The sequence below is a fragment of the Ostrinia furnacalis genome, unplaced genomic scaffold, assembly GCF_004193835.3.
Source record: "Ostrinia furnacalis isolate ACB-3 unplaced genomic scaffold, ASM419383v2 OfSCF0319, whole genome shotgun sequence".
NCBI lineage: Eukaryota > Metazoa > Arthropoda > Insecta > Lepidoptera > Crambidae > Ostrinia > Ostrinia furnacalis.
This window is the reverse complement of record NW_021130558.1, coordinates 81,412-105,961: the sequence shown is the minus strand read 5'-3', so window position 1 is coordinate 105,961 and position 24,550 is coordinate 81,412. Positions and strand designations below refer to the sequence as shown.

Genomic DNA, 24,550 nt, shown 5'->3' with positions numbered 1-24,550 from the left:
AATTTCTTACTCCTCTTACAACTTTACTTAATTATCGTTAATTAGATACCTAGTCGTTAGTGGTTTCAAATAGTTGTGGCGAGCCGCGATTGAAACTTCAATTGATTAAGTAACAATATTTTATTATCTTTAACAATTCGTGTAACTTATTTTACGAGTATCTTAATAACTTGGTCATAAAGTTAGAGGTATCCCTTTGTACGCAAGTTCAATTTACAGCACAAAATACCGTAGACCGACGTATTACCTTAAAAAGACATGTAAGGTAACAGATAACATATTACTACGGAGATTTATAATTTTAAACATTCATTTTGCATAGAAATATTTTTGGCAAAATGGTAACTGGTAAATTACACTAAATGACTGGTTGTGACGTCACCAAATACAAGGACGTCTGCATGGTTGACGGGGTTTAGTAGTTTCTTCTTTTCTGCTGAGGTGTCAGAGAGCTGAGGGATTGTTCTAGAGCCTGATGTTCCTTCTCTTCTTTCCTTGCTCTGGCGGCGGCGTTCCTCAGTTCCACTGGGCAGGCGTCGACCTCGTCGGCGGAGACACAGGTGGAGGTCAGGTCATCGAAGGCAGAGTCTCCTCCGCAGGCCAGGGCTCGTGGACGGCCCTCGATGCATAGGAAGTACTTTTGGCAGCTCTCGTCGGACCTGAAAGAGGAATGGTGGTGGTACACTCAATTTGACATAATCTAAATAACTAATTCAAAAGTTTATGTGTAACGAACATTGGTATTGGTATCGTTCTAGGCGACGCGTCGTGCTTATCGCTATAAATGTAGAGTCGTTTTGTATTTTTATTCAATTAGTTTTCTTGTTTATGCGCTTTACGCATTTTTGAAAGAATCCTTTTAATAAGAATTTATCTATCAAGCGTAGAGTAACGCTTGTGATTGGTTGAACTTTAATATTCAGATTATTTTCTGCCTGTTCTTCGCTAGGGTTTGTATGATCCTTTGAAGACCCAAGTTCCGCGTGAACTGTCTAACTTCATAAAAATACTTAGGTAGGTACCATTTTTATGTAAGCTTTAGCTTGGTCAAACGCCATTGACATTATTCAACAGGTATTGGTGCATCTTACAGCATTCCACCACACTAGTTCGTACGGTCTTTCTAATAAATGATTTATGTTCTATTAGATACAGCGTTCGAAATATTTCCCAAGTGGTTGCAAGCCTAAACCGTAATCTTAATTGCGCAAATAGGATATGTTTACAATAAAATCATACAAACTACAGGTTAGGTCGACTTGGCAATCGCTGGCATTTCTATTAACGAGGTTACATAAGGCAAGGTCACCGCTCATCTGCTGACATTTAGCACCGACTGACCGGTCGTTAAGTAACCAGTTCTCACGTCATAAGTATGTAAATCACTAAATATCAGTTACACATACTTAATACTGCTACTAACCTCTAGTTTAGTCTAGAAGAATAAGCACAGAAATGCTTTCGGTTTTATTAACCAGTTGTACCAGATTTCCATAATAATTAATTATTATAATGTAATTAAAGGTCAATTTTTTTTATTCATTTTAATAATCAGCTTCATAAAACAGTTACTAATTAGGTATAAATAATAATTTATATTTACCTGTAAAATCTGTATCCAGCTGGGGGTCCGAGTTCTTTAGAGATGGGAATTTCAGGGCATCGGAATCCGAGGAAGGCTGAAATCAATTGAAAAACGGTTAAAACAGCACATGAATAGCATAAAGCAAAGGTAACAAGTAACATATTATACGAGTAGATGCAGTAGGAAACCTTACAATAGTTATCTTTCAATTGTTTCAACTGATGATTTTTGTTAAAACTGATGGAATGGAATGTCAATTGATCGTCATTTGTTTTTATGCGTTCTCCTTGCAGATAAGTTTCGTAGTCGTTCTCTTGAAATTCTCATGAAGTCTCATTCCTTTATCTTACCCCAGCAAACAGAAGAGTGGCAAATTTTTACTGACTGAAACTCGTTGGAAAGGGAGGAAATCATGTAGCATTCTATTTGAATCTAATTTATAATTAATAACTGCAATGTTATTATTTAATACTGGCCATAAGTATATACAAACCGTATGAAGCCATAAATAAAATAAAAAGTTTTGAAATATCTGCCAACTGATAAAATAGAATGTCACTCGAACGTCATTTGTTTTTTATGCGTTCTCCTTGCTGGTTAGTTCTTTGAAGATGATGGCCAACTAACCTTCAGCGTCGCAAGCGGCAACTTCATCGGGCCAGTCGCAGCGGTAGGTGTCGGGGTTGAAGGCCAGGCCCTCGGGGCAGGTGAAGTCGTAGCCAACGCCGCTCACGCAGTTTCTGAAGTAGCTGCAGTTCCTTGCGTCCCCAAGCTTGAAGTAGCCGAACTGGTTGGGGCAGTCCGCAGTGGGTTGGGGTGGTTCTGTAATTTTGCGTTAATATAAGGTATTGTTGCTTTGCTATATGAGGCACTAACTTGACCTTATGCACTAGAGACAGAGAAGGCCGCACTGAAAAAAAAAATGGCGGAAGATGATTCGTTGAACTTTACCGTGTCTTTCTAAATACAGTCTAGATATAATTAATTTTAGTAAATATGCAAATAAGTCTCAATATTATTCATGAATGTCTACGTAAAAACAATCGCCGTTTAAATATTAGTTCTATTTTTTATCTTCAAATAACAAGGAAAAGAGACAAGCTTTTTTGTCAAAATTGTTTGAACCCTAGATTTTTTAATGCAAAATAATAATAGTCTACTACAATCATCTACACCACAAAAACTTGCTTGACTGAGAATATTAAAATTCTTGGAATTGTCGAAACAAGAGATGATATCAACATCCTCAACACAAGAATCTGCGATGAATACATGATTTTGCAACGTGCTGACTCATTTTTTAGGCATTTACAAAGAATTATTGCTACACCGCACCTCGTACATCTGGTAGGCAAACAAAATCAGTAACCCAAAGCACGGACCCTTTCAAAATTCGTTACAATTGAATTGAAACCAATCTGTTCTGCGTTAAATTATTGTGAACATATTTCACTGAGGATCATTCCCACGTTCCTAAAAAGATGGCCTTTGCCTTTAATAACCTAGACCCATCAACATTTTGCAAAATTAGTTCAGTGGGCTAGGTGTGAAAACATAACAGACAGAAATCTTTGACATAAGTAAACATAAACATCTTTTCACATAATAAGTATTATTATGTAGTATGACGATCATATTTTGAACAGCTGAAATATATTGGTAAATAACTGCTATTCGCACTCTTCAGCAACTGTTCAGATGTTCGGGAAACTGCTAACGACCTTCATCCACAAGGTAGAAAATATCTAAGAAGGATTAGAAGACTAGGAAGAAAAAAAGAAGGTAGTAGGTTTGTAACTTACGGAGGGAAGACCGCTCAAGGCACTGGTAGTCATTCGGGTACTGGCAAGGGTACGCATTGAAGTTCAGGTTGGGGTTGAACCTGAGACCATCCGGACAAAGTTTCTCTTCGGCCGTTCCGTTCTGCAAGAAAATAATCGACAGGTCAATTAATTTCTGTGATATCATTAATTGCAGTTTGATGACTTGTGTGCTTATGTTTTTGTGTGGTAGGTCGGGATTTTTAATGCTTCTTTTCTAACTGTTCTTTTTTCTTTTGTTTATTGCTAGCATAATGATACTTTTAGTACTATACTAGACGAACTTAGTGTCGAACGTTTTATTATCTTTTTTCTAAGACTGCAATATTTTATGGAGGCAATTTTTACAATAATTCGAAGAAGTTAATGCGATAGGCCAAGAAGATAGGTAAATACAAAAATCCTGGCACCCTTCTCATTAGCCTTGTTGATATAACACTACTTGTCACTGAATTTAAGCTGACTAAAAAGCCCTTTCTAAGTGGAGAAGAAATGGCAACCTTTTCATTCAAATCTTGAGGTTGGAGAGTCTTTGTTGGCCAAATAACCACGATCTTTAGAAATGAGTTAAGACTAACTAAAGACTTAAGAAGTTCAACTTACAATGCATTCTATGTATCTGTCACAGCTGCCAGACACGGGGTACCGCTCATTCAACTCATGGCAGGAGCCTGCACTCTGACTCCTAGCTGGTTGCTGTTGACTCGCCAACGAACCCTGCTGGTTGCCATACTGCTGGTTTCCAAACTGTTGGTTCCTAGATTGACTGGTCCGCTGGATCTGTCCAAACTGCGCGTACGCTGTGGGAATAAAATGGTCGTGAATTGGTATTTTTGTCAAGGTCAGTGTTAAGATTTATGTTGTGACCCACACGTGAGAATTCGGTTGGCCGTTTTTGCATAAAATTGAAGCACATCGTCAAGGTAACCAAATTTATTTTTGTAAAAAAATTCAAGAATTTGGCTATCGTCAAGATAGCTTGAAAAAACCGTTGTTGGAAAAATAACTTAAAATTGTCTCTTTATTGCTAATATAAGGTAAAAGAAAATTTACTTAGTGAATTTTCCCGTAAATTGCGAAGGTCCTAAGAATAAGCATTCCTACATTCCCTTTCCAGACTAGTAAGTTTAATACACTATCGTGCTAAAATGCATGCAAACATCTTCATATTTTATGTTATGTTCGTACGTGTGGGTCTGTCATAAAAAACAAAACACGGTTTAAAATAATACTGCACATGCGATTCGTTGCGCTTTTCCTTAAGAGCCTCAAAATGGCCGACAAACAAATAAAAATAATAAATGTGTGATTATGCAGGTTTTATTTACGAGCTGTGTTATTTTTGGATTGCACTTCTAAATTAGAGGTCATCCGTGATTTATAAAGTAGTCTTCTACAGTTGTGATGATTAGATATTCATTATCCTTATTTCTTAAGTAGACTAGTATAGTCTACCATATTTATTAGACACAGTAGTACCTAACTAAAGATTTTAATATTTTGAGGTCAAAATACAGATTAAGCTCCAAATGAGGTCTAACGTTTATTCCAAAGAGGTCACAGACTCAGTTTTAGTTTAAAATTATGCGCATGTATTTATTAATTAAAAATAATTTGACATCGTTATCAAACATCTGTTTCTAAACAATCCAATGGCTCTACGTCTACGGCGTACTATTCAAGCGTCCATTGTTGTGCGCAAGCGACGCGTGCAGTTAATTAACTTGCAGTTTCCCAATTAAGGCTCTTAATACTGAAGGTATCTTCTAACAAGATAATTATGGTAAATTAAACCAAATAAACAGATCTAAGAACAATGTTTGACTTGGAAATAGTTAAGTATTATTGTGTCAATAATGTCATTGTTTAAATAGTAAATATCCATTACATTAATTAAATAATGTCATAACTAATTTTAGCAAAGGCTACTTAGGTACATCTTACAACCCTAACCGCAATAGTGAGCATGTGCCTACATATAAGTTTAAATTGAAAATAAACATAGTAATTTGTAAGATATTTATGTCATAATATCCTGAAATAACATTAAAACGGATTAATAAAAACCGGCCAAGTGCGAGTCGGGCTCGCGCACAAAGGGTTCCGTAGCAGCAACAGTTAAATCAACCTATCTCAAAAACTATAAGAGATACTTTGATCAAACCAAAAATCGTTGAAAGAGTTAATTAGCATGCATCACCTCTATTTTTTTTAGAATTTTATACCCCGTAGTTATAAAAATAGAGGGGGGGGGACATACTTTTTACGACTTTGAGAGCTGATATCTCAAAAACCGTTCACTTTAAGAAAAATGTTTTTTAGAAAACTTTATATCATTTTAAAAGACCTTTCCATTGATACCCCACACGGGTATGTACATCGAAAAAAAATTTTCATCCCTCAGTTACATGTATGGGGGGCCCCACCCCCAATTCTTTTTTTTACTATTTAGTGTCATAATTTTGTAGCGGTTCATACAACACATATTCCCATCAAATTTCATCACTGTAGTACTTATAGTTTCCGAGTAAATCGGCTGTGACAGACGGACAGACGGACAGACGGACAGACGGACAGACGGACAGACGGACAGACGGACATGACGAAACTATAAGGGTTCCGTTTTGGCCATTTTGGCTACGGAACCCTAAAAATGAGAGATTAGTCTGTATTAGACAATCTTCAAGCTAATTACAAATTATCAATAAAAAATGAACTATTGAAAGACGATTTTAAACTAAAATAACTTTCTCTCAGTTAACTTAAGTTACAGGTTAAAAGTTCAACTCACCAACGGCGCACACGCACGCGAAAATCACGAAAGCCTTCATTTCAGCAGGTGGATGCAAACCAGTGCGCTCACACAATGCTACTAACCAACTGAATGGCGCAGCGTGGTCCGTGGAGTCACGACCTTGGGGACACACCGGTGGCGCAAGGGGCTCATCTGCCGCGCCTAGGTTACATCAGGACTGACCCGGTCGCAACGACGAGCTTTTGGGTACAGTCCGCAGCAGAAATGTTGTAGAGTCTGAAGAATGAGATCTGTGACCTTTCAAAAATGGGTGAAAACTTTAGAGCGGTGCCTCTTCTTTTCAGGGATAGAGATTAATTATTAAAAAGCCCTCAGTCTGTGCTCTATTCGATCACAGATGTTCCAAATAAGGTACTAAACTGAACGTGGCACCCTTTCCCTTCAGTATGTATTTGTAAAACCCCTCTGCGATCTATTATGCATTGGGTTATATGTATGTAGTTTCAGATGCTCATGGTAGAGAGATCACTATGTTTCCACGTTACGTTACGTGATTTTAGATCGTGGAGTCTCACAAGTCAACTAAGATCTAGCGTCTGCTGCAGACTGATCCTCAAAAAAGGTTACCTGGTTGAGAATACTTGTAAGTTTCAGGCTGCTTATACTAAGATGTTGAAAATGGATAATCTTTCAAACATTATTTACGGTTTGAAGTCACGTCCTTGAGGACAAAATACATCCTTATTCTTAATTCAATACAATAAAAGCTGTTGACTGTACATTCGTATGTTGGAATCGAACACGTATCTACGAGTTTAGAGCTCGTGCGATATTGTGAAAGATCTGTTTCAAGAGTGGCAGGTTTTAGATGTTTTTGGTGGACCGTATCTGAATATTGAGGCAGGTTTGATCAAACAATGAGGAAGTTGAATGCACTAATAGATACTGGCATTTTTTAAGATAGTGATACGTAGTTTGTAGACAGTATTCAACATAAAAATCTGTCTCGGTCGTTGATAGAGTAGGTACGCGGCGAATCATTATCAGCATCTCCACATAATATGCATGTATATTTGTATAGTAGTAAAACTACACTTTTGGTTTCATTTTATTTGTTCTCTAATCTTTAGATAGGAAAGATTCTCCACAGCTTTGAAGGGACAACACTTTCACGATTTCGTAGTTGCATTACAGACAGTTTGTCATTATGTTATAGCGACAAACGTCCGACAACGAAATGAGTAGGTACACGGCAGAGTTCAGACATTGCTTTAGTATTTGAATTTAACAACATCATCGTCATCAACATAACAACAATCAATTGCAATAACCACCGATATCATTTTGTGACATCAACTTGTCGCATACTTACGAGTACCTACTACAGCTTATTTTCGCACGTCATAAATCAAAATCCGTGATAAAACTGAAATTTATTTTTGTTTGTATATGAGATATTGTAAAGTTTTTCTTATATTAAGTGGGTTTAACCAGCTAGTTAGCATACTATATCTTTTATTTATTACTAGGTAATTAATCAATCACTCATACTCGTAGGTGAACTATAGAGCTAACTTTTTGTCGACTTCGACATAGCAGGTGATATGACATAAAGACATGACCTTTAAATAATACGTAACCTGATGATGGATGTGGCAAACATAAATCAATCTTATTTCAATACAATTGCAACATATCCTTCTAATGTACCTGTGCCTCAGACGATGTTACAAAACACTACATTTGCGTTGAAGTTATTTATAGCGTGGAGAATTTTCCGACAACTTCTGAACTTTCAAGAATGGCTCACCAACCATAAATCTCCAGGATATGCTCCTCACTGCATTCCTTTCTGTTGACATAAATGTGAATCATTCCGACCTTTTCAAACATTGATTTTGACCTCTTATAGAGAACGCGTAATGCTTTTGAAATTCTTGCGATTGTCCGTTATTTACTAAAAAGACGTGGTCGATTAATCCGGGTATGAAATTATCAAATATTCGAAAAATGATATTTTCTTAATAGGTAGAGTACCATATTTAATTTTCTGCTCATTAGTTAGTACCATTGCCTAGCCACTGGTGGAGTCATCTGGACCTTATTTGCCAGGGGCGCCAACTGATGAACGCTATTACAATGGTCATCATTTGCTCCAGTGATCTGTATTGTGCCATGACCTGTTATAATTATTTCTTTTTACGGTGCGATATAAAGAGCTAATTAGACCAAAACCTGGTCAGTTGTAAGCTACGTAATTAGGCTTAATGGTGGTATTAGGGCTATTCATTTACGTTCTGATGCCGTGCGAGGAAATTACCCCTATTTCTCAGAGCGCGTCTCATACAATATCCTTTAATTGGATGGTAGTTAAAGGTAAAATGGTATAGAAGTTACCAAAACGCTTTTAAATTCTTTTAAATATTTGAATTCTTTTTTACTACATTTCAAGCAGATTTTGTACAACAAAAGTTTTTTGACATTCAAACGCGCCGAAAACTAAAGGTGATAACCTCATCGGTCAGAGCTATCAGCCGTGCTATCAGTATTACGATTTTGCACTTTATGGAAAAGTTACAGAATGATTGCCATAGTAAGTAGAATCTACTATGACATTGATGCCTAGTTTCTTTGTATTCAGAAAACTGGCACGAATCATGAAAAACATGCGAATTCTCTTAGCGGAATATCCTACCATCGGGACACTACTAATGCTTCTACGTTTTCCTTTCGCATGTTCAATGATACTTATCTAATTAATTACTCAATTAGATGTCAACGTGGCGGTCCCTTTCATATCAGGTTCCCAGGATATACGGGAATAATGGGTTTGCCAGCAAATTGGATGGACATTTATTGGTAGTAAATTGACGCAGAGGTGGTCTTGCCTCACCTCAGGCTTACAAAGTTGTTGAGTTTCTTGCGCCCATGTCCTTTTCATACCAAAGCTGTGGTTATTTCTTAGGTTAGTTATGAATGGGATATAAGTGAAGTCGAATATTCTTTGAACTACAATAATATTGATCCAAAGTAAACTGTTGAAGTTATGAGTATGCTTCAATTAAAAATTAACACTAAGTAATACGGTTATTGAAGTAGGTACCTACTTATGTGGAAAGTGTGATCGTTTTGGTCATAGTTGATTCATGATTAAATTGATTAATAATTAAAAGTAAAACTGTAGAAGCTAGTGTAGTAAGGACAACACATTTAATGAAGCAGTTTTTTATTCTTAGATGACTATCACCTTAAGGTCTATTCATGCCTGCATGTGCCGTCTAACTAAATTGAGAAATTAACTATGAAACCCCACCTCTAAGGTCCTGTGCCCAAGAGAGCACTGGACAATGAGGCGAACTGAGGCGATAAGATCATTCTGCCACGTATCGCCAGCAAATAATAGAGATTATTTGCCCAAGCCTTCACAGACTAGAAATACAGCAAAAACTTATAATAATGAAGGCATAATTTAATGTGGTAAAAACATCTATTATGAGATAGATGGTTAAGCCATTATACATAATTAGGATTCCGCGAAAGGCAGTGTTCGTTCTGTTTTATTGCAGCTACGTTTTATAGGTTTATTCTTTAGAAGGTTTTATTAATCGTAAGCTCTTTAAGTGCGTGTCTAAGATGATGCTCATGAGACGATGACACCCTTATCAAACACACCATAATCATGATTTAACCAATCAAATACATACCACAGTCCACACCCATTAAAGTTCAGTTTTAAATTATGCTAATAAGAAGTCAAAGTTGATAGTTAAACTATAGACAACAATAATAATATCTAAGGATAACTAAAATGAAAAGGCCAAGCGAAATGGCAAAATTTAACAGTTTAAAAGTCAAATTATAAACTGGTACCTTTTATAATAATATTTATATAATGATAGGAGACATTTGAACCAACCAACCCAACCTTTGAAATTAAAATTCAGAGAATTAATTAAATTTAATGCTCAATGTTATTTGAAAGTCAAGGATCCACCACGACGATCGATTCGTTAGAGTTTGACACGCGGATGTCTTTGGTGTGTTCTTTGGTAAGTATTGTTAATGCGCTGTCCCTGTGCAGTCATTGTTTTCGAAATTAAACATTAATTGATTCGGAAAGATAATAAAACATCAATTACCGATTCTAATAGGGTAATGATCATGCGTAGCAACATTAGTTGCCCGAAGCAGTTGCTTCTCAACAGTCAGGGTTATTTACGCCCATATTCACAAACATTACTATGAGGTCTCACAGTGCGCGTGGACGCACAGGGTGTCACACGAACCAATCAAAGAGCTCTATTCAACGCTGTGCGTTCGATTTTCTGCTTCATTTAGGCAAGTATAGTTTGTCAATACGGGTGTTACTTTGGAAGTTAAGATGCCGCAGACAGACATCTAGATATTATGTCTGTTTGTGTCTAGATAGATTACACACATGGAATTTACAACCTTCTTTTACTTTAAACGTGATAAGCAGCGTTGCAAGTTTGTATATAGTTGTCCAAGTTGAAAAAGCCGAACTTAAGTTGCTACTTGTGTATCGCCCCTAAAGAGTCTTCGGTCACATTAAAGAGTTGGATACAACACATTAAACTGTAAATCGCAAGTTTTCTTCCTCTTCTTCGGATTCTTACGTAGAATGCCATTATGATAACTGTGCGTTGGCCGTTGTACGATAAGAAATAAATTTGAGCCTAATAGGGTAAAACCTGGCTTCGGAGTATGCGCCGCACGTACCGTCTGATCAACTTCCTTATCTCAGGCTGCCTCATCAGCATTCTGAGAGGCGAGCGTCTGGGATGTTGCCGTAATTTCGGAATTCTCGACTGTTTGAAACTTAAAGTTAGCGAAGCCATTATTGCACGAATTATGTTTGAGTTTAAACTTGATATTAATTTAGCCTTATACGAAGCTGTAGAATTGTGGAATAATTATGAATTGTTAAATCCTCGTTGAAGATTGGTGTTTGTGACGTTCATAGACTACAAATATGGGACCATAAATGAAAAAATGAGACGTTAAATGCCAAGGAAATGACATCTTTTGGGATTTTGAATACTTTATTGTTTTTCATTATTTTTCACAGAAACTACTTGATTTTATTTCGTTATCCAAGACGAATTGCTAGCACAGTCCCATCTGCATTAGCACCCCGTTCATCGAGTGTTAATAATCGTTTTACGTCAATTTATTTGGACGGAGTGCAGACTGTATTTCTCCCTAGTTATATTCTTAACGATTCTATTTTGTGGTCGAATGGTGAAGGGAGAGGTGATAATGGAGATGATAAGCAAGAAGCAAGTCAAGCAGAAGAGCCTAAAGAACCGGAATCTAAAGAAGCTCCTGAATCCAAAGATGCTGCGGTTCAAACAGATACAGAAGTAACTGAAAGATCAGCAGAGGAAAGGAGAAGTACCCCAGGTTATCCAGACCCTCCTCATACAACTAGCAGGATACCCACTTACGATGAGTATGCGAGGTATAGAGACCCCATAAGACCTCCTGACAGTCACTATCCTCCTGGACCAGGTCCTTTCTATAGAAGACGCTCAGCAGGAGATACGGTTAAAGTTAATTTTAAAGTGGCAATTTTAGGATTGGGCGTATATTCGTTGTTATAGATTCTTTTAATGTTAATCATAAATGGTATTTTATTAATATTTTAGGTTACAGTAAGGATTTAGTAATAAAACCAGCAACGTCAGAAATAAGATTTCTTTTATTCGAAAGTTTAGACCGATTACACGTTACCTGTAGATTTTTATGAAACCGCTGATATAAAAGTTAAACTACTTACATTATTCGATAAATACATTTTCGTAAATGATCACATTGAAAGACTTTTATATATGCACTTATCAACTAAGAGGCACTTTGCGAACCTTGGTGCCGACAGTGAAAACTCACCACATGCTTTTGCCATAACCAAACCCCAGAAATACTTAGCCTAAAGAAACATTAAAACTATAAACAGTAAAGGAATAATTGACCTAAACAAAATAGTCCAAAAGAAACTATATTACAAAACATGTTTGAAACATTCCAAAAATGACTAAGTAAAAGTTGAGTACATTAGAGAATATTCAAATGATTTTATTTATATTACATCACATTATCTAAAAATATCTTAATTAATTTATACATAGGACTAAGAAATTATGAAAATTAAATTATTTTCCTACTTATTAATTCGAACGTGGTGAGTTTAAGCACTAATTTTGTATAATACAGAGTATCACGAATACCTTCAGGCTCTTCTTCACACATCAGTGTGTATAATTATATTATATTACAGTATTATTCTGCCTCAACTTTATTCTAAGTAGAGGCAGAATTAAAATCCAGAACTTGTTCGAGATTTGCACAGCTCAAGTTTCTTATTTTTTAATTTTCTTTATTGATTGTGGAATAAGCCACGTTCAACCATTTGTATAGCATATTCCAGCATAATTAGATATTGCATGACCACATATAAGAGAAATTTTAAGACAAATGTGTCTGAGTGCTCGTTACTAGAATTCTCTTGTCTCGGGATGAATGGATGAGCCAGTAGACAGTAGATAATTTTCACAATCAATAGAGAGATTTCACTGTGAACGTTAATACCTATATTTTATAACTTTTTCATCTCTGAAACTTTTCAAATCTGAACAAATCACGAACACTTTCTGTCTGCAAATCCATTTACGTGCAACAAAAGAAGCAATATTATTCTGTAAATGTATTCACATACAAAATGTTGAGGTAAATGGATTTTTATTAAACACGATTAATAGGCACATTAATAATATTACGAAATGCAATTCAGGAATTCTAGACGACTAACAATGACGTAGATATTGCTAATGGAGGTTTTTCCAAAATATCCCTATCTTCCACCTTTTTTCAAGGATCGGAATATTTACTTTTTACCGCACAGTAAAACATTTACACTGTTTAACTTAGGGTAAGTTAATTTATTTTCAAAAATGATTATTTCCTTAATTCACATTATATTTACAGATAATAATTGAGACATAAAGTATAAAATTACGCCTACAAATAAATTGATTATCCACATTATTCTACAATAATTGATATGTAAATGTAGAGGCTCAGAAGCTAAAAATCCTGAAAAACAACTGCACTGGCAGAGCGTTAACTTATCACTTTTTTCAAAATCAATATTTGAAAGAATACTGTTATAGTGATAATTTGCTTGCGTCCTGAATTGTCTAGAACTTCCTAGTTATCTTGTCGAGGCAATATAAAAAAGACGCAAACATGGGATGTGTCAAAAATCATTAAAAAATCCATACATCCATAGAAGTAAATCATTATTTTCCACCAGCTCATGTAGAGCGTTTTTTTTTATGCTAGACAAGGCAGGTATTTGACTGCAATGGCACATATCTGCCCTGTAAGTGCCTATTCCCTCTCGCCTTGAAAACGCCCGGATTATAGTGTTCGTCTTCAGCATTTTAAAGAAAAAAGATATCTTTGTGCTTATTTGCTGAAGCAGTGGCTTCAATTGAGGATTTTTAATTTATTCTATACATTTACCAAGACTTCGTTTTATGGCGAGGCTATTTGAAGGTTGTCGCACCAGGCAATTCAGGACGTTCTCTGAATGCGGATGTAAGAAAAATTATCTTAGGCCTGTTCAAATATTCATAGACGCGCGTTAGAATCTTTCTGGATCTGACTGTCCAGGTACCGTAGAATGGGGTCAATAGAATTCACGGTATTAATAGAAATATTCTTAGAAATTTCTTCAAGAGTCTTTTTTAAGCCGTGTCAGATAGACGCGCGGGTGCAGAAAATGTCAATCGAAGGACCTACCGAACAAATGAATGCCGCGATCAATGTAAAATTACTTGCTTACACACTACGGATATAATAAGGCCTCGGTCTCATAAGCTTATAATGCTAGGCATTGAGTTATCAATATATTAATATATTTGGTACCTTATTGGTATACCTATTACATCAGGCGATTGTTTCATAAATTCAGAGTTTTGGAAGCCATTGACTGCAAATAAAGTTGTAGATCATTATCAGTACTTAACTATTTGACAGTGATACGTAGATCCTATATTATGTTTGCGTTTGTTAGCTCTGAATACCCAAAGTTATTAAAAAAATATATTCATGCAATTGACTTAGACATTATGGACGTCGTTATTGCTTAAAAATGTAACCGTCGTGTGTGCACCAGCACTTAAATATTTCATTATTGAAGAACACTCATTTACTCTGGTGAGACTGTTACAATATTTCAATGTTTGTAGAGGGTAAAAGTTACCAAAGTTTTGAACCATAAAATCGAGCTTTATATTCATTACCCTTATTAAAAGTTATTCAAGTTGCTAACAGGCAATGGTTCTTTAAATTTTGTTGTGCAAAAACCATTTGGGCATTTATTTTTGTCCAGAATATTTACTAGGGACTATTAGTACTTACTTATTTAATATTGCTAAGAACACGGGGATTTCTGCGAAGCACATTTTATTGTACGTTATCCCATTTAGACGAGTAGGTACTACTTATTGGATAGGATTATTACATACAAGTTATGTTAATAACTATGTAATACATAACATTCGAGTAAAAACTGGTCAAATAACCACTAATAGCCGTCAATATGATATGTTCAATTCATTCTAAAAAGCTAAACAATTGTTTTTGTATAAAAGGCAGGCGGTTATACACCCTGTAACCTGATTAATATTATTATTAAACGCAATTTGATTACACATACAGCGACAATGGGGCTTAAACTGATTGATACTTCAAACATTTCGGTGTACGTACCGAAATTTTTTTCAATTTTACAGCTAGAAAGTCTTCTTTAAAGGGCACTAATAAAACAATCAATCTCCTTAATTTTTTCATCAATATCTCTAGGAAATGTTCCCATTTAGGTCGTTAATTGTTATCGATTTATTTCTAACTTAGCGAAGCAATCACGAGATAGTATATCAAACATTACGTCACAGTCCAGCGGCTTTGCTCGACTGAAGTAAGGAGCATGAATATCTGTCCAAGTTACAGTAACGTACACTTTCGCGAGACCCGAGAAGTCAGCGCATGTCCAAAATTCGTTAGTAACTTCCATAAATATGAACCAATAGCCCTAAACCCATTTTGGGAAAACTACCGTTCTCACTGTAGAAACAAGTAAGGCTTTAAAGACTCCTAAATAGCCTCTGATTTGAATATCAGTCTTTATGACGAATTTTCTTTTGGATCCTAACAATCTTTTTATGTTTTCGTCACAGCGCGCATCCATTTCTTGTCCCGTACAGCTTTTTTAGTTCGGGCATGATGACATTCTTGATGTAGGCGGTTTGCTTTGCGGCCAGGGAGTCTCTCTTCGCGTTCCTCACGTAGTGTTTGATGCCGGGCTTATGGATCAGGAAGGCGTTGTTCAAGATCATGAACTCGTAGTCTTTCACGCAGAGGATGTAACCCTGAAAAAGAGAGTATAAGAATTTAGCAACAATCAACTGGGAAAATATAACTAGAGGTGAGGAAAATGTGCTCCTCACAGGAAAAGAGCAGCGCAACAATGTTAATGATAAACGAAATTCAGAATTTATGTTTATTAGGAGTAGTGCCTGAAGAAGCAGATGACATTTGTAGCTTAAAATTATATGTACTTAATGTCTGAGGGAGGCGTAAGTTAATACAAACCTGAGTCATCTTATCCTTTTTCCCTTCCCAGCTGAGTCGGTCGTCATAATAAGGATCTTGGTGGGTGCCGATGAAGATTGGCTCCCAATGCACAAAACTTCTCTGTCGCTTGCCCACGTGGAACACGTCCATTTCTGTGACAAATAAAAACAAAAATTACACAATGAGAATGACCGAAACCTTGCTTGTTGTAAAAAGATGCAGCAGCGTTTTTTGAAAAGATAATAGTCAGTTGTTATCGTGAGTCATCTTTTGCTGGGTCTAGAATCATTTTGTGAAAACGTTTTTTCCTTTGACTGTGGACGGTGCTCTATATTTTATAGAGGAAATGAAGTAAACGGAGTTGGTAGCAGTTTCGCTGCCAGCAAATATGAAATTACGGAAATTATGCAAGATGCAATCCAATCCATGCGGACGGGAGCAGCCTTTTCGATTTTGCAAATTGGCGTAAGAAAACGCCGAGCGTCTGGGAACGGGCGGGTAGCGCGGTCATTGAACCATAATACGCAATTAGAATGCCCCATACGACGCAAACGCCATGCAGACGGCATAAATAGCCCACGATACTACGGCACCCGTGATTAATTGCTAATGAAATTTCAACAAATAGAACCCAAGTTGGCAATTACAGACAAAAGCAAAAGTAGGTTACATCGGCAGGACCTATACCTATACTGGTCTTGGCGTTCGTCTCACCGGGTGACATTTGCCCTACTTGGCCTAGACATCTCAAGATCTCAACATCCTACAAGATAAAAAGCACTGTAGTCGAGGCTCACCTACTTTGTAGCCAATGGCGATTTTATTAGCATGAATTGGCTGTTTGAAAGCATCATAACGAAATCTAGAAGATACGTCCCATCAATTTGAGTGTCGCAGGTAATAATGTTAGTTTTTTATGGTAATGCTATTGATGCGTCCTGCTAGACTAGTCAAGGTAGTCTTATCGATTCAACACCGAATAAGGCGCCTTATAGAATGGCGTGCGCATTATAAAGACTCATCGCCTTTAATGAACAAATTAAATTCCAATCGGAACCAGATCGGTCTGTGAACATTAATCTCATGGGATTGTTTGATTAATAAGACATGTGAATGGAGATGAATTGTTTCGATAGCTTATTTTCCGTTGCTGTGAAAATGTAATTGAATTCTTACGGTTGGTTTCGTTGGCGGTCATCCATTGTTGGCGCTGCGGTATGTTGTGGCAGTTTGGACATACGAACTTGTGAAATGGTATGGCGGTTTTGTTGGCCAACATAGCTTGCAGCTCTGTCTTCGTTGATGGCACCTGAAAGTTGGAAAGGATTACGTGAATAACTCGTTTATTTTGGAATGACTTGCTTTAGGTCATGCGTGAAAGACATAATAGAGTGTACTATGGCAATTGAACGGTTTTAAATACGTGCAGGTATTTCAAAGCGTGTTCTTGTGGGAAAAAGTCATCTTCTAGTGACCTATTGGAAGGAGTTTAGTAGATATCTTTAGCGAGAACAGTGTTTCGATCATGTCTACTTGCTTTATCAGAGGCAGGATTTTTGTATAGCTGGCGATCAGGTTGATTAGGTTTAATTTATGTTTGCTTAATATAAATGATTAAGCTTTATAATAGTGATAGCTATCCACCGCACGAACGACCGCATTTATCAGAATGCTCGTTATAATCACCATTAATTAGGTTGATGAAAAAGAAAGATAGACTTAATTGGATGACCTATTTCAGTTAGCCAGCTCTTATTTATGGCTGAAGCTATTTGTAAATGATTTTTAGCTTTTTTGTCTAATAACAGCTAATGCCTTAATAGAATGGAGGAGTCTATCGTATCACAGTCCTGTGTTTGTTTTCCGAGAGGATATGCCAGCCTAATTGTGGGTTTTAAGATCGGGATATTGCAGATTTAGAGGAACCCCATTTCTACGAAAAAACTCCACGTTTACTCATCGCAATCGAGTCATTACAAATTACAGTAGTTCAATAGCGATCGGACGCCATTAAATTAAGATATTTTATGAACTGTTACAACGTTGTTGTCTGTCACACGTTAAACGTTATTTTTAAGAAAAGATTATTATGATAAAAGCTGTTACTTACGTGAACTTTGGCGTCAACTTCAAATATGCTTATTGGAAAGACTCGAGGTTTGGTTGAGGTATTAAGCGGTTTCGCGTTTCGTGCGATCATGTTCAGGAATCGGGGCACCAAGTTAGGGCTCGGGTACAGCTCTATATCGGAAGGCAGGATGTAGTGCGTCAGTGCAGAGTCCCTTGCGATGTTCCTAGCAACATTTACTGGGTAAAGCAGGTTCTTCTGTTTCATATACGTTTCGTTTGCTCTTATTGATATAAACGGAGGTGTGACTGTGCAGTTGTATGGTACATTCAAGAATACGTTCGGGTCAGGAATCTGAAAAAAAAAGGTTAATAGTTATGTAACATTTAGAGGTTTATTTCGAACACTAATGCATGAAACTTCCGTGGCTTTAGTTTCGTGAAATAAAGCTGTAAAAACTTGAGTCGTTAACTCGAATTATGCTTCTAAATTACCAACAAAAGTCATCCAGCTCACCAGAAACTTTTGGTTATTATACAGTGTGTCCGGGCATGTAGTGATCAAACTTTAAAGGCGTAATCTATGAACAATTTTATCGATGAAAATCTTCAAATTTGGGGCTTGACCCATTTCTCGAAAAGTTACATCGATTTAAGTTTTTAATTTTTAGTTTACACCTCTTCTTTAAAAAACAAGTGAAAGCGTGGGTAGTTTAACATTAATAGGCAAATATTTTATATCATGCGATAGCCAATAAAATTATCTATTAGTAGAAGAAGAAAAGAGACACAAATTTCATACATTTTATGGGAGTAAGAATGGATTGAATTAGAAAAATACATTACTTTTTTCACTTCTTTTTCAGTTATTTTCCAATACAAGAAAAACCGGGTCGTTAAGGTTTGTTTTATTTGCATTGTATTTTTAGTATTTGAGCTATTCTACAAAACGAATGTAAATTTATTACTCTGCGTCTATTAGTTTCGACGTAATTGTTGAACAAAGATTCCCCTTCCCAGCGGTTTCCATAGCGCACGCGACATGCGAAAATGCACTGCCTGAAAGAATCACACAACCTATTCCGATTACTATGGAAACCGCTGGGAAGGGGTATCTTTGTTCAACAATTACGTCGAAACTAATAGGCGCAGAGTAATAAATTTACATTCGTTTTGTAGAATAGCTCAAATACTAAAAATACAATGCAAATAAAACATACCTTAACGACCTGGTTTTCCTTGTGTTGGAAAATAACTGAAAAAGAAGTGAAAAAAGTAATGTATTTTTTCTAATTCAATCCATTCTTACTCCTATAAAATGTATAAAACTTGTGTCTGCTTTCTTCTTCAACTAATAGATAATTTTATTGGCTATCGCATGATATAAAATATTTGCCTATTAATGTTAAGCTACCCACGCTTTCACTTGTTTTTTAAAGAAGAGGTGTAAACTAAAAATTAAAAACTTAAATCGATGTAATTTTTCGAGAAATGGGTCAGGCCCCAAATTTGAAGTATTTTTATCGATAAAATTGTCCCTAGATTTTGCCCTTAAAGTTTGATCACTACGAGCCCGGACACACTGTATATTCGGTAGGTATGCGATGTGAAAAAACTTTAGTAGGTTAATTCTTTCTGTTGAGGATTCCGACTATTAATCATGGTGAGTGGTGACTTATCGTGGCGTGCTAAAAGTAGGAATCTAGTTGATCCAGTTTGCAGCGGTTCGTTTTTTGCAAAGCTGATAAGCTTGGTAAAGATGATAAATGAGTTTCTATGAGCATTAGGACGGTTATTTATTTTATTGTACCCAGGGATATGATTTACTGTTAAGCAGCAGCGTAGGGGGTCTGTCGCTTTATAAAAAGAGCATTTGTTCTGATTGGTTACGTTCTCCAAGTGAATTATTTAATTTTAAATATTATGAGGAGTAAAATAACTGTAGATACAGGACTTAGGTTTAGTCTATTACTTAATAAGTGGATTTTGATGAATTTTGGATTGAGTTCTGACAGACAGAAATTGCTGCGGGCAAAGTCACGGTACAGATAGTTGTTTATAATTTTGTATCTCTCTCTCATTTTACAGCTTTAAATTGATCAAATTTTAATACGTACCTTAGTGGGTATGTGCTTGTTGCTGAAGAAGACGTGGAAGGTGACGAACTGGCGGATCAGGTCATTGCCGAGACAGTCGCGAAGGTACCTGATGCTGTTTACCGTGGGGACCACGTCGGCTCCCGGCGCATGGATGGCCAGGCTGACTGGCGCCATCCATCTGGAAGAGGACAAAATAGTGGTGAAGAACCGATCAGATAAAGGATAAACGGACGATGACATTAAGGTATGTGTAATTGTGCAGTGCCCTTATTTGGTTTTAAAAGGTGCTATCTTGTAAAGCCTGATGTGCTATCGACTGAAGACCATGCATTTCATAGTTGCGTAGGTACCTCATTTGAACAGAAATAAAATACGGTAATGAAAGTATCTTTATAGCTATTTCGCGCAGCTTTGCTCGCGTAATTTTCGGTCTCTCGCAAAACAATAAAATACACAACGAACACAGAACGCGCTCTCTTAATTTTAAGTTTTATTATTTTTTTATTTTCTGTTGATAGTGGCAATAAAATATACATACTGAGTATTTCGAGGAAATGTCAATCGCCCACCTTTTTACGATTAATGAGATTCAGTCCACTGACAGTCAAACAGGTCCCCTCAATTTTGAGTACGGAACCCTACAATTCTCGGTGCATGAGTTTGTTCACCTCAAAACAATCAAACTCAATTGATAAATAAGCGCTCAACACAAGTATTGGAACGGTCGCGGAAAATGTCTGTCGTTAAGTAATCAGCCGGGTCATCGTCATTGGTGGCATAAACAACTGATGGTTAGTTAGCATTTAAAGTTCACGAGAGATGACTGTCGCAGGTGCGAGAACTGGGCGGTTGTAGGTATGTGTGTTAATCAATATGCCGTGAAGCGAGGGGAATCCACTCGCGTGACTTACGACATTTACGGTTCCGCCACTGGTTGAGCGCCACTATTTTACTACCAACCTTGGCTGTTTTTAAAAGTAAACACCGGGAAAGTCCGAAGAGTGTGTAAGTTTTGACCGCAGCGGTTGTCATTTGTTTCCTTAATGGAAAATCTTCTTATTTTAAACTTTTGGCTGATGATCACAGCGATTGTCACTTGTTTAATATAAATTAAAACCTTGTTTTATAGTTTTGGCTGATCTTTTCGATTATCACTTGTTTATTTGAGCAAGATATATTGGATAAACTTCTTAATCCGTTCTAAATGACTGCACTGCACTGGTTACAAGTTGACCTTTTTCATCGCCAATTAACATTGTAAACGTTATGTATGCATGCACATTTAATCTTGATATGCGACTTTCTGGTAGAGCCGCTATTCAGTGGATAGACGTGTCTACTGCCTTTTTGACAACTAGAAGCTGTATTTTTTAAATATTAATATATATAAGTCAATAAACAATAAATCAATCATTATTAAAAGTTTCGTTTTTTAACCCCTCCTGGCACAGTTTTACTCAAATTGAATTTTATTTTCTTTTTCGACACAAAAAAGCTTTCACGGCAAAAAATATAATGAAAAAGTTGCTGTTTGCCAGTCATTAACATCCTGGTTGTGCATTTGGGTAAATGAGTTATCGATTGAGGGGAAAGCCTTTTCAACCCCTGTTGGTGGTCGAAGAAAAATGGCGCCAGGCAAAAGGTGAGGCTTGCCACGGGGTTTCTAGGTCAGATCACAAATTCCACATTTCACGACGCCTGACATTTCATTATGATTTGCATGTTCGAACCATTGAAGTCATCAAAGTAAAAACGTTGTGATTTTCTATCAGAATAGCTCCTATTAAAACTGCCTAAGATTCTATAGTTAATGTGCAATTAGCTGACCAAATAAATGACATAAATTCCTGTTAAAATACTTTAAAAACAATTGAATGTCGATCTTGATGTTTGAAGCATCATAAATGAGGCCAAATAGAGAATGCACCGAAATGCAGTGGTTTCATAATACCTAATGGATCTTGTCTATCTAGACATATACAGCTATTGGATAAGCAGAATCTTTCATGATGCATCTCATGACATAATAGGTTGCACAACAGTCTAAATGTTACTTGTCTACCTGCAGTCTGGAAGGCACAAAGAATTCCTTCACTGACCCCAATCCCCAATACAGCGAATAAACCGCGTATTGCCGGCACAATGCACTGTAGAAGGCAACGGTGCGCAATGCCATCTTAAGTGTTATTTAAATGGAGATTTCTATTCAACATCACATGCCACAACTATGCTGCCTCGATTACCTTGGCTTGGAATTCGATATTACAAGTGAAGTTATTATACAAATAAAAGCGGTATTACGAACGGGGAGGAAATAACAAGTAGGACGTGTGTCGCTAAATAAGATAAACAACTGACAATCGTATTTTTAGAAGGGCAATGTTGGTGGTTCGCGCAGTTATTTTGAAGCATTTTAGTGTGTAATTATATCATTATGCAGTCTAAATGACCAATGACGTAACTATCTTTCCTAGACTCATTTGCCTTGAGCAGTTTCTGGATTTACCTTTAGTCATCTAATCAGTTAGGTCCTTTGTTTTTTATACCTACCTAGTTTTATAGCATCTTTTCATATTGCGCTAGAGGAACTCTCATGTAAATGTAATTCAAATACTACTCTTGCTTGGTATAAATAAAGCTTATTTAATAAAGGCACCTCACGCGAGTTAACCCTAAGTAAATTGAAGGGTGATTCAAAATTTAATTTTCGCATCCAGAAATTTCAATCAGCGCAGACGTTTGAATGCACTCTACATTTCGGTCTTTATTCCAGCTGGTTAAGGTTTAAGGTTTTTTAGGGTGTAAAGGTGACTGTACCTAGGTTATGTATAGTTGTGTTTTGTAGACCGTTCGATCCTGTGGGGGTTAATTCTGGAGGGTGCGACAGACTGGCATTTGTGCCATGTTTGCTTTGTTCGAGTCAACTAGCACAGATGTTAATAATGTAGGTATAGAACGGGTGTTTTTTGTGACTGGCATTAAAAAAGGTTAAATTATTATTTTTCATCGTTTGAATTCAAAGAAAGCAATATTATATTGTTTTTGGTTTCATTTTAATTAATATCAGATTTTAATTAACGTGGAAATCATAGGGGGGCCTATGTTCAGCAGTGGACGTTCTGTGGCTGAAATGATGATGATGAATTAAAAAGTACTTATAATTATCAGCAATAGTTTTTATATAAAAAAGACAGAGGAAAAACAAAGGAAAGCTCTACACTGCTGTCAACTTTCGTTAAAAAGTTTACAAGTGGAAACTACGCCGCGTGACTACTCGTATTTGACCGGTATACACGACCTTATAGAGGTTGCAGTATATTATGCATGCCGTAGAAAAAATATTAGTATTGAACATTTTTTAGTGTACTGTGCGTGTCATGCTGTGAATAATATTAGGTTGTTCGTACAAATTAGTGAGATCAATTCTGTACATGAAATATATTTTCAAAATAACTATCAGGGGGTGATTAGTGATCGATAGTGATGCCAGAAGTGCAATCAATAAAATTTTTGTCTGTCTGTATGTCTCACGGGAACGGGAGTTAGCGGGAAAAAACATTTGTATGAAAAAATCTAAACCGCGTAAGAATGATGGATCCACGCGTACGAAGTCGCGGCCGGCCGCTAGTGCTTGAATAAAAGTGTATAGTTTCAGCAGAAATTACAAATTCCACGAGTCGCAGGGACTTATTACCTTACTTATTTATACGACGTAATAAGAACTCTAGTTAACTTTTACTAATAGGAGCTTTTTTAACTAACAAGCTACACGGCTGTAAGTGGCTGAGCAAACAAGCCCACACTCCATGTTTAAACACACTACATAGTCTATACCTACACCACCCCATAGATTCGTATGGGCGTCGGGGAAGTATTTTTTGTTAGATCAATATCTGTACGAACCCCAACCCAACTATTAATTTAATTTAACGCAAGCAATAACGTTTTCGTTAATGTTTTGTATTTTTAAACTGTCGCATAAAACAGTTGCCTTGTTGTTGAAGGGGACAGTACTAAACCTTGATACATTTTCGATATTACAGTCCATTCGGTTTCTGTCAAGCGTGTTGATCATTTATTATGTAAAGCGCAATTCAAAACGTAATTCAAACAATTAGTTTAATAAGAGCAGTTATAGCTTTTTTTTATCGTTTCGTTAATAAAGTGAACTCCCAGGGCCGCCAAAATAATTTCACGTTGACTTCAAGTCCGAGTTAAGTGGCTAAGTTGATGGCGTACGTTAAGTAATATAAACTGCAGTTTATATGAGGTAATTGCAATTAAGGAAAATTAGTGCGTTATTTATAACCTTGTACCATTATTTTTCTTTACATTAGATCAGTTTTTGTTGTGAAGATATAATATAAAGCAACAGCGTGTTTTGAGGACATTATTATAGAAATGAATAATACAGAATGTTTATTTTTGTCCACGCCATATTTATGGAGGTGAATGTGCTCATCAATACAAACAGCTTTTACTAATGTTGCTCCATAAGCATACAAGATGCTTTAATTATGTGGAAAGATGAAACATAATTAAGAATGTTCATCAATAAAAAATC

At 36.4% G+C, this 24,550-nt stretch overlaps 3 protein-coding genes across 3 annotated transcripts in view; 1 reads left to right on the top strand and 2 right to left on the bottom strand.

The window, feature by feature from the left end:
* Positions 1-101: 101 nt before the first annotated feature.
* On the bottom strand, positions 102-6,360 carry LOC114360019 (protein obstructor-E). The gene is made up of 6 exons (XM_028314574.1): positions 6,197-6,360; positions 4,009-4,205; positions 3,388-3,508; positions 2,213-2,407; positions 1,604-1,679; positions 102-659 (listed from the first exon to the last, which is right to left on the bottom strand). The coding sequence occupies exons 1-6, from the start codon at positions 6,234-6,236 to the stop codon at positions 416-418; spliced, it is 873 nt and encodes a 290-aa protein (XP_028170375.1). The 5' UTR covers positions 6,237-6,360; the 3' UTR covers positions 102-415.
* A 4,271-nt stretch (positions 6,361-10,631) lies between these two features.
* Positions 10,632-11,854, top strand: LOC114359394 (uncharacterized). Its single transcript, XM_028313789.1, has one exon. The coding sequence runs from the start codon at positions 11,197-11,199 to the stop codon at positions 11,782-11,784; it is 588 nt and encodes a 195-aa protein (XP_028169590.1). The 5' UTR covers positions 10,632-11,196; the 3' UTR covers positions 11,785-11,854.
* A 10-nt stretch (positions 11,855-11,864) lies between these two features.
* LOC114359387 (beta-1,4-glucuronyltransferase 1) overlaps positions 11,865-24,550 on the bottom strand; it is a 69,121-nt gene continuing 56,435 nt past the window's right edge. The window contains exons 3-7 of the mRNA XM_028313776.1: positions 20,005-20,164; positions 17,931-18,242; positions 16,997-17,129; positions 15,839-15,972; positions 11,865-15,615 (exon numbers count right to left, since the gene is read on the bottom strand). Of these exons, the coding sequence (XP_028169577.1) occupies positions 15,418-15,615; positions 15,839-15,972; positions 16,997-17,129; positions 17,931-18,242; positions 20,005-20,164 (937 nt within the window). The 3' untranslated portion in view covers positions 11,865-15,417. The remainder of the gene's footprint in view (positions 15,616-15,838; positions 15,973-16,996; positions 17,130-17,930; positions 18,243-20,004; positions 20,165-24,550) is intronic.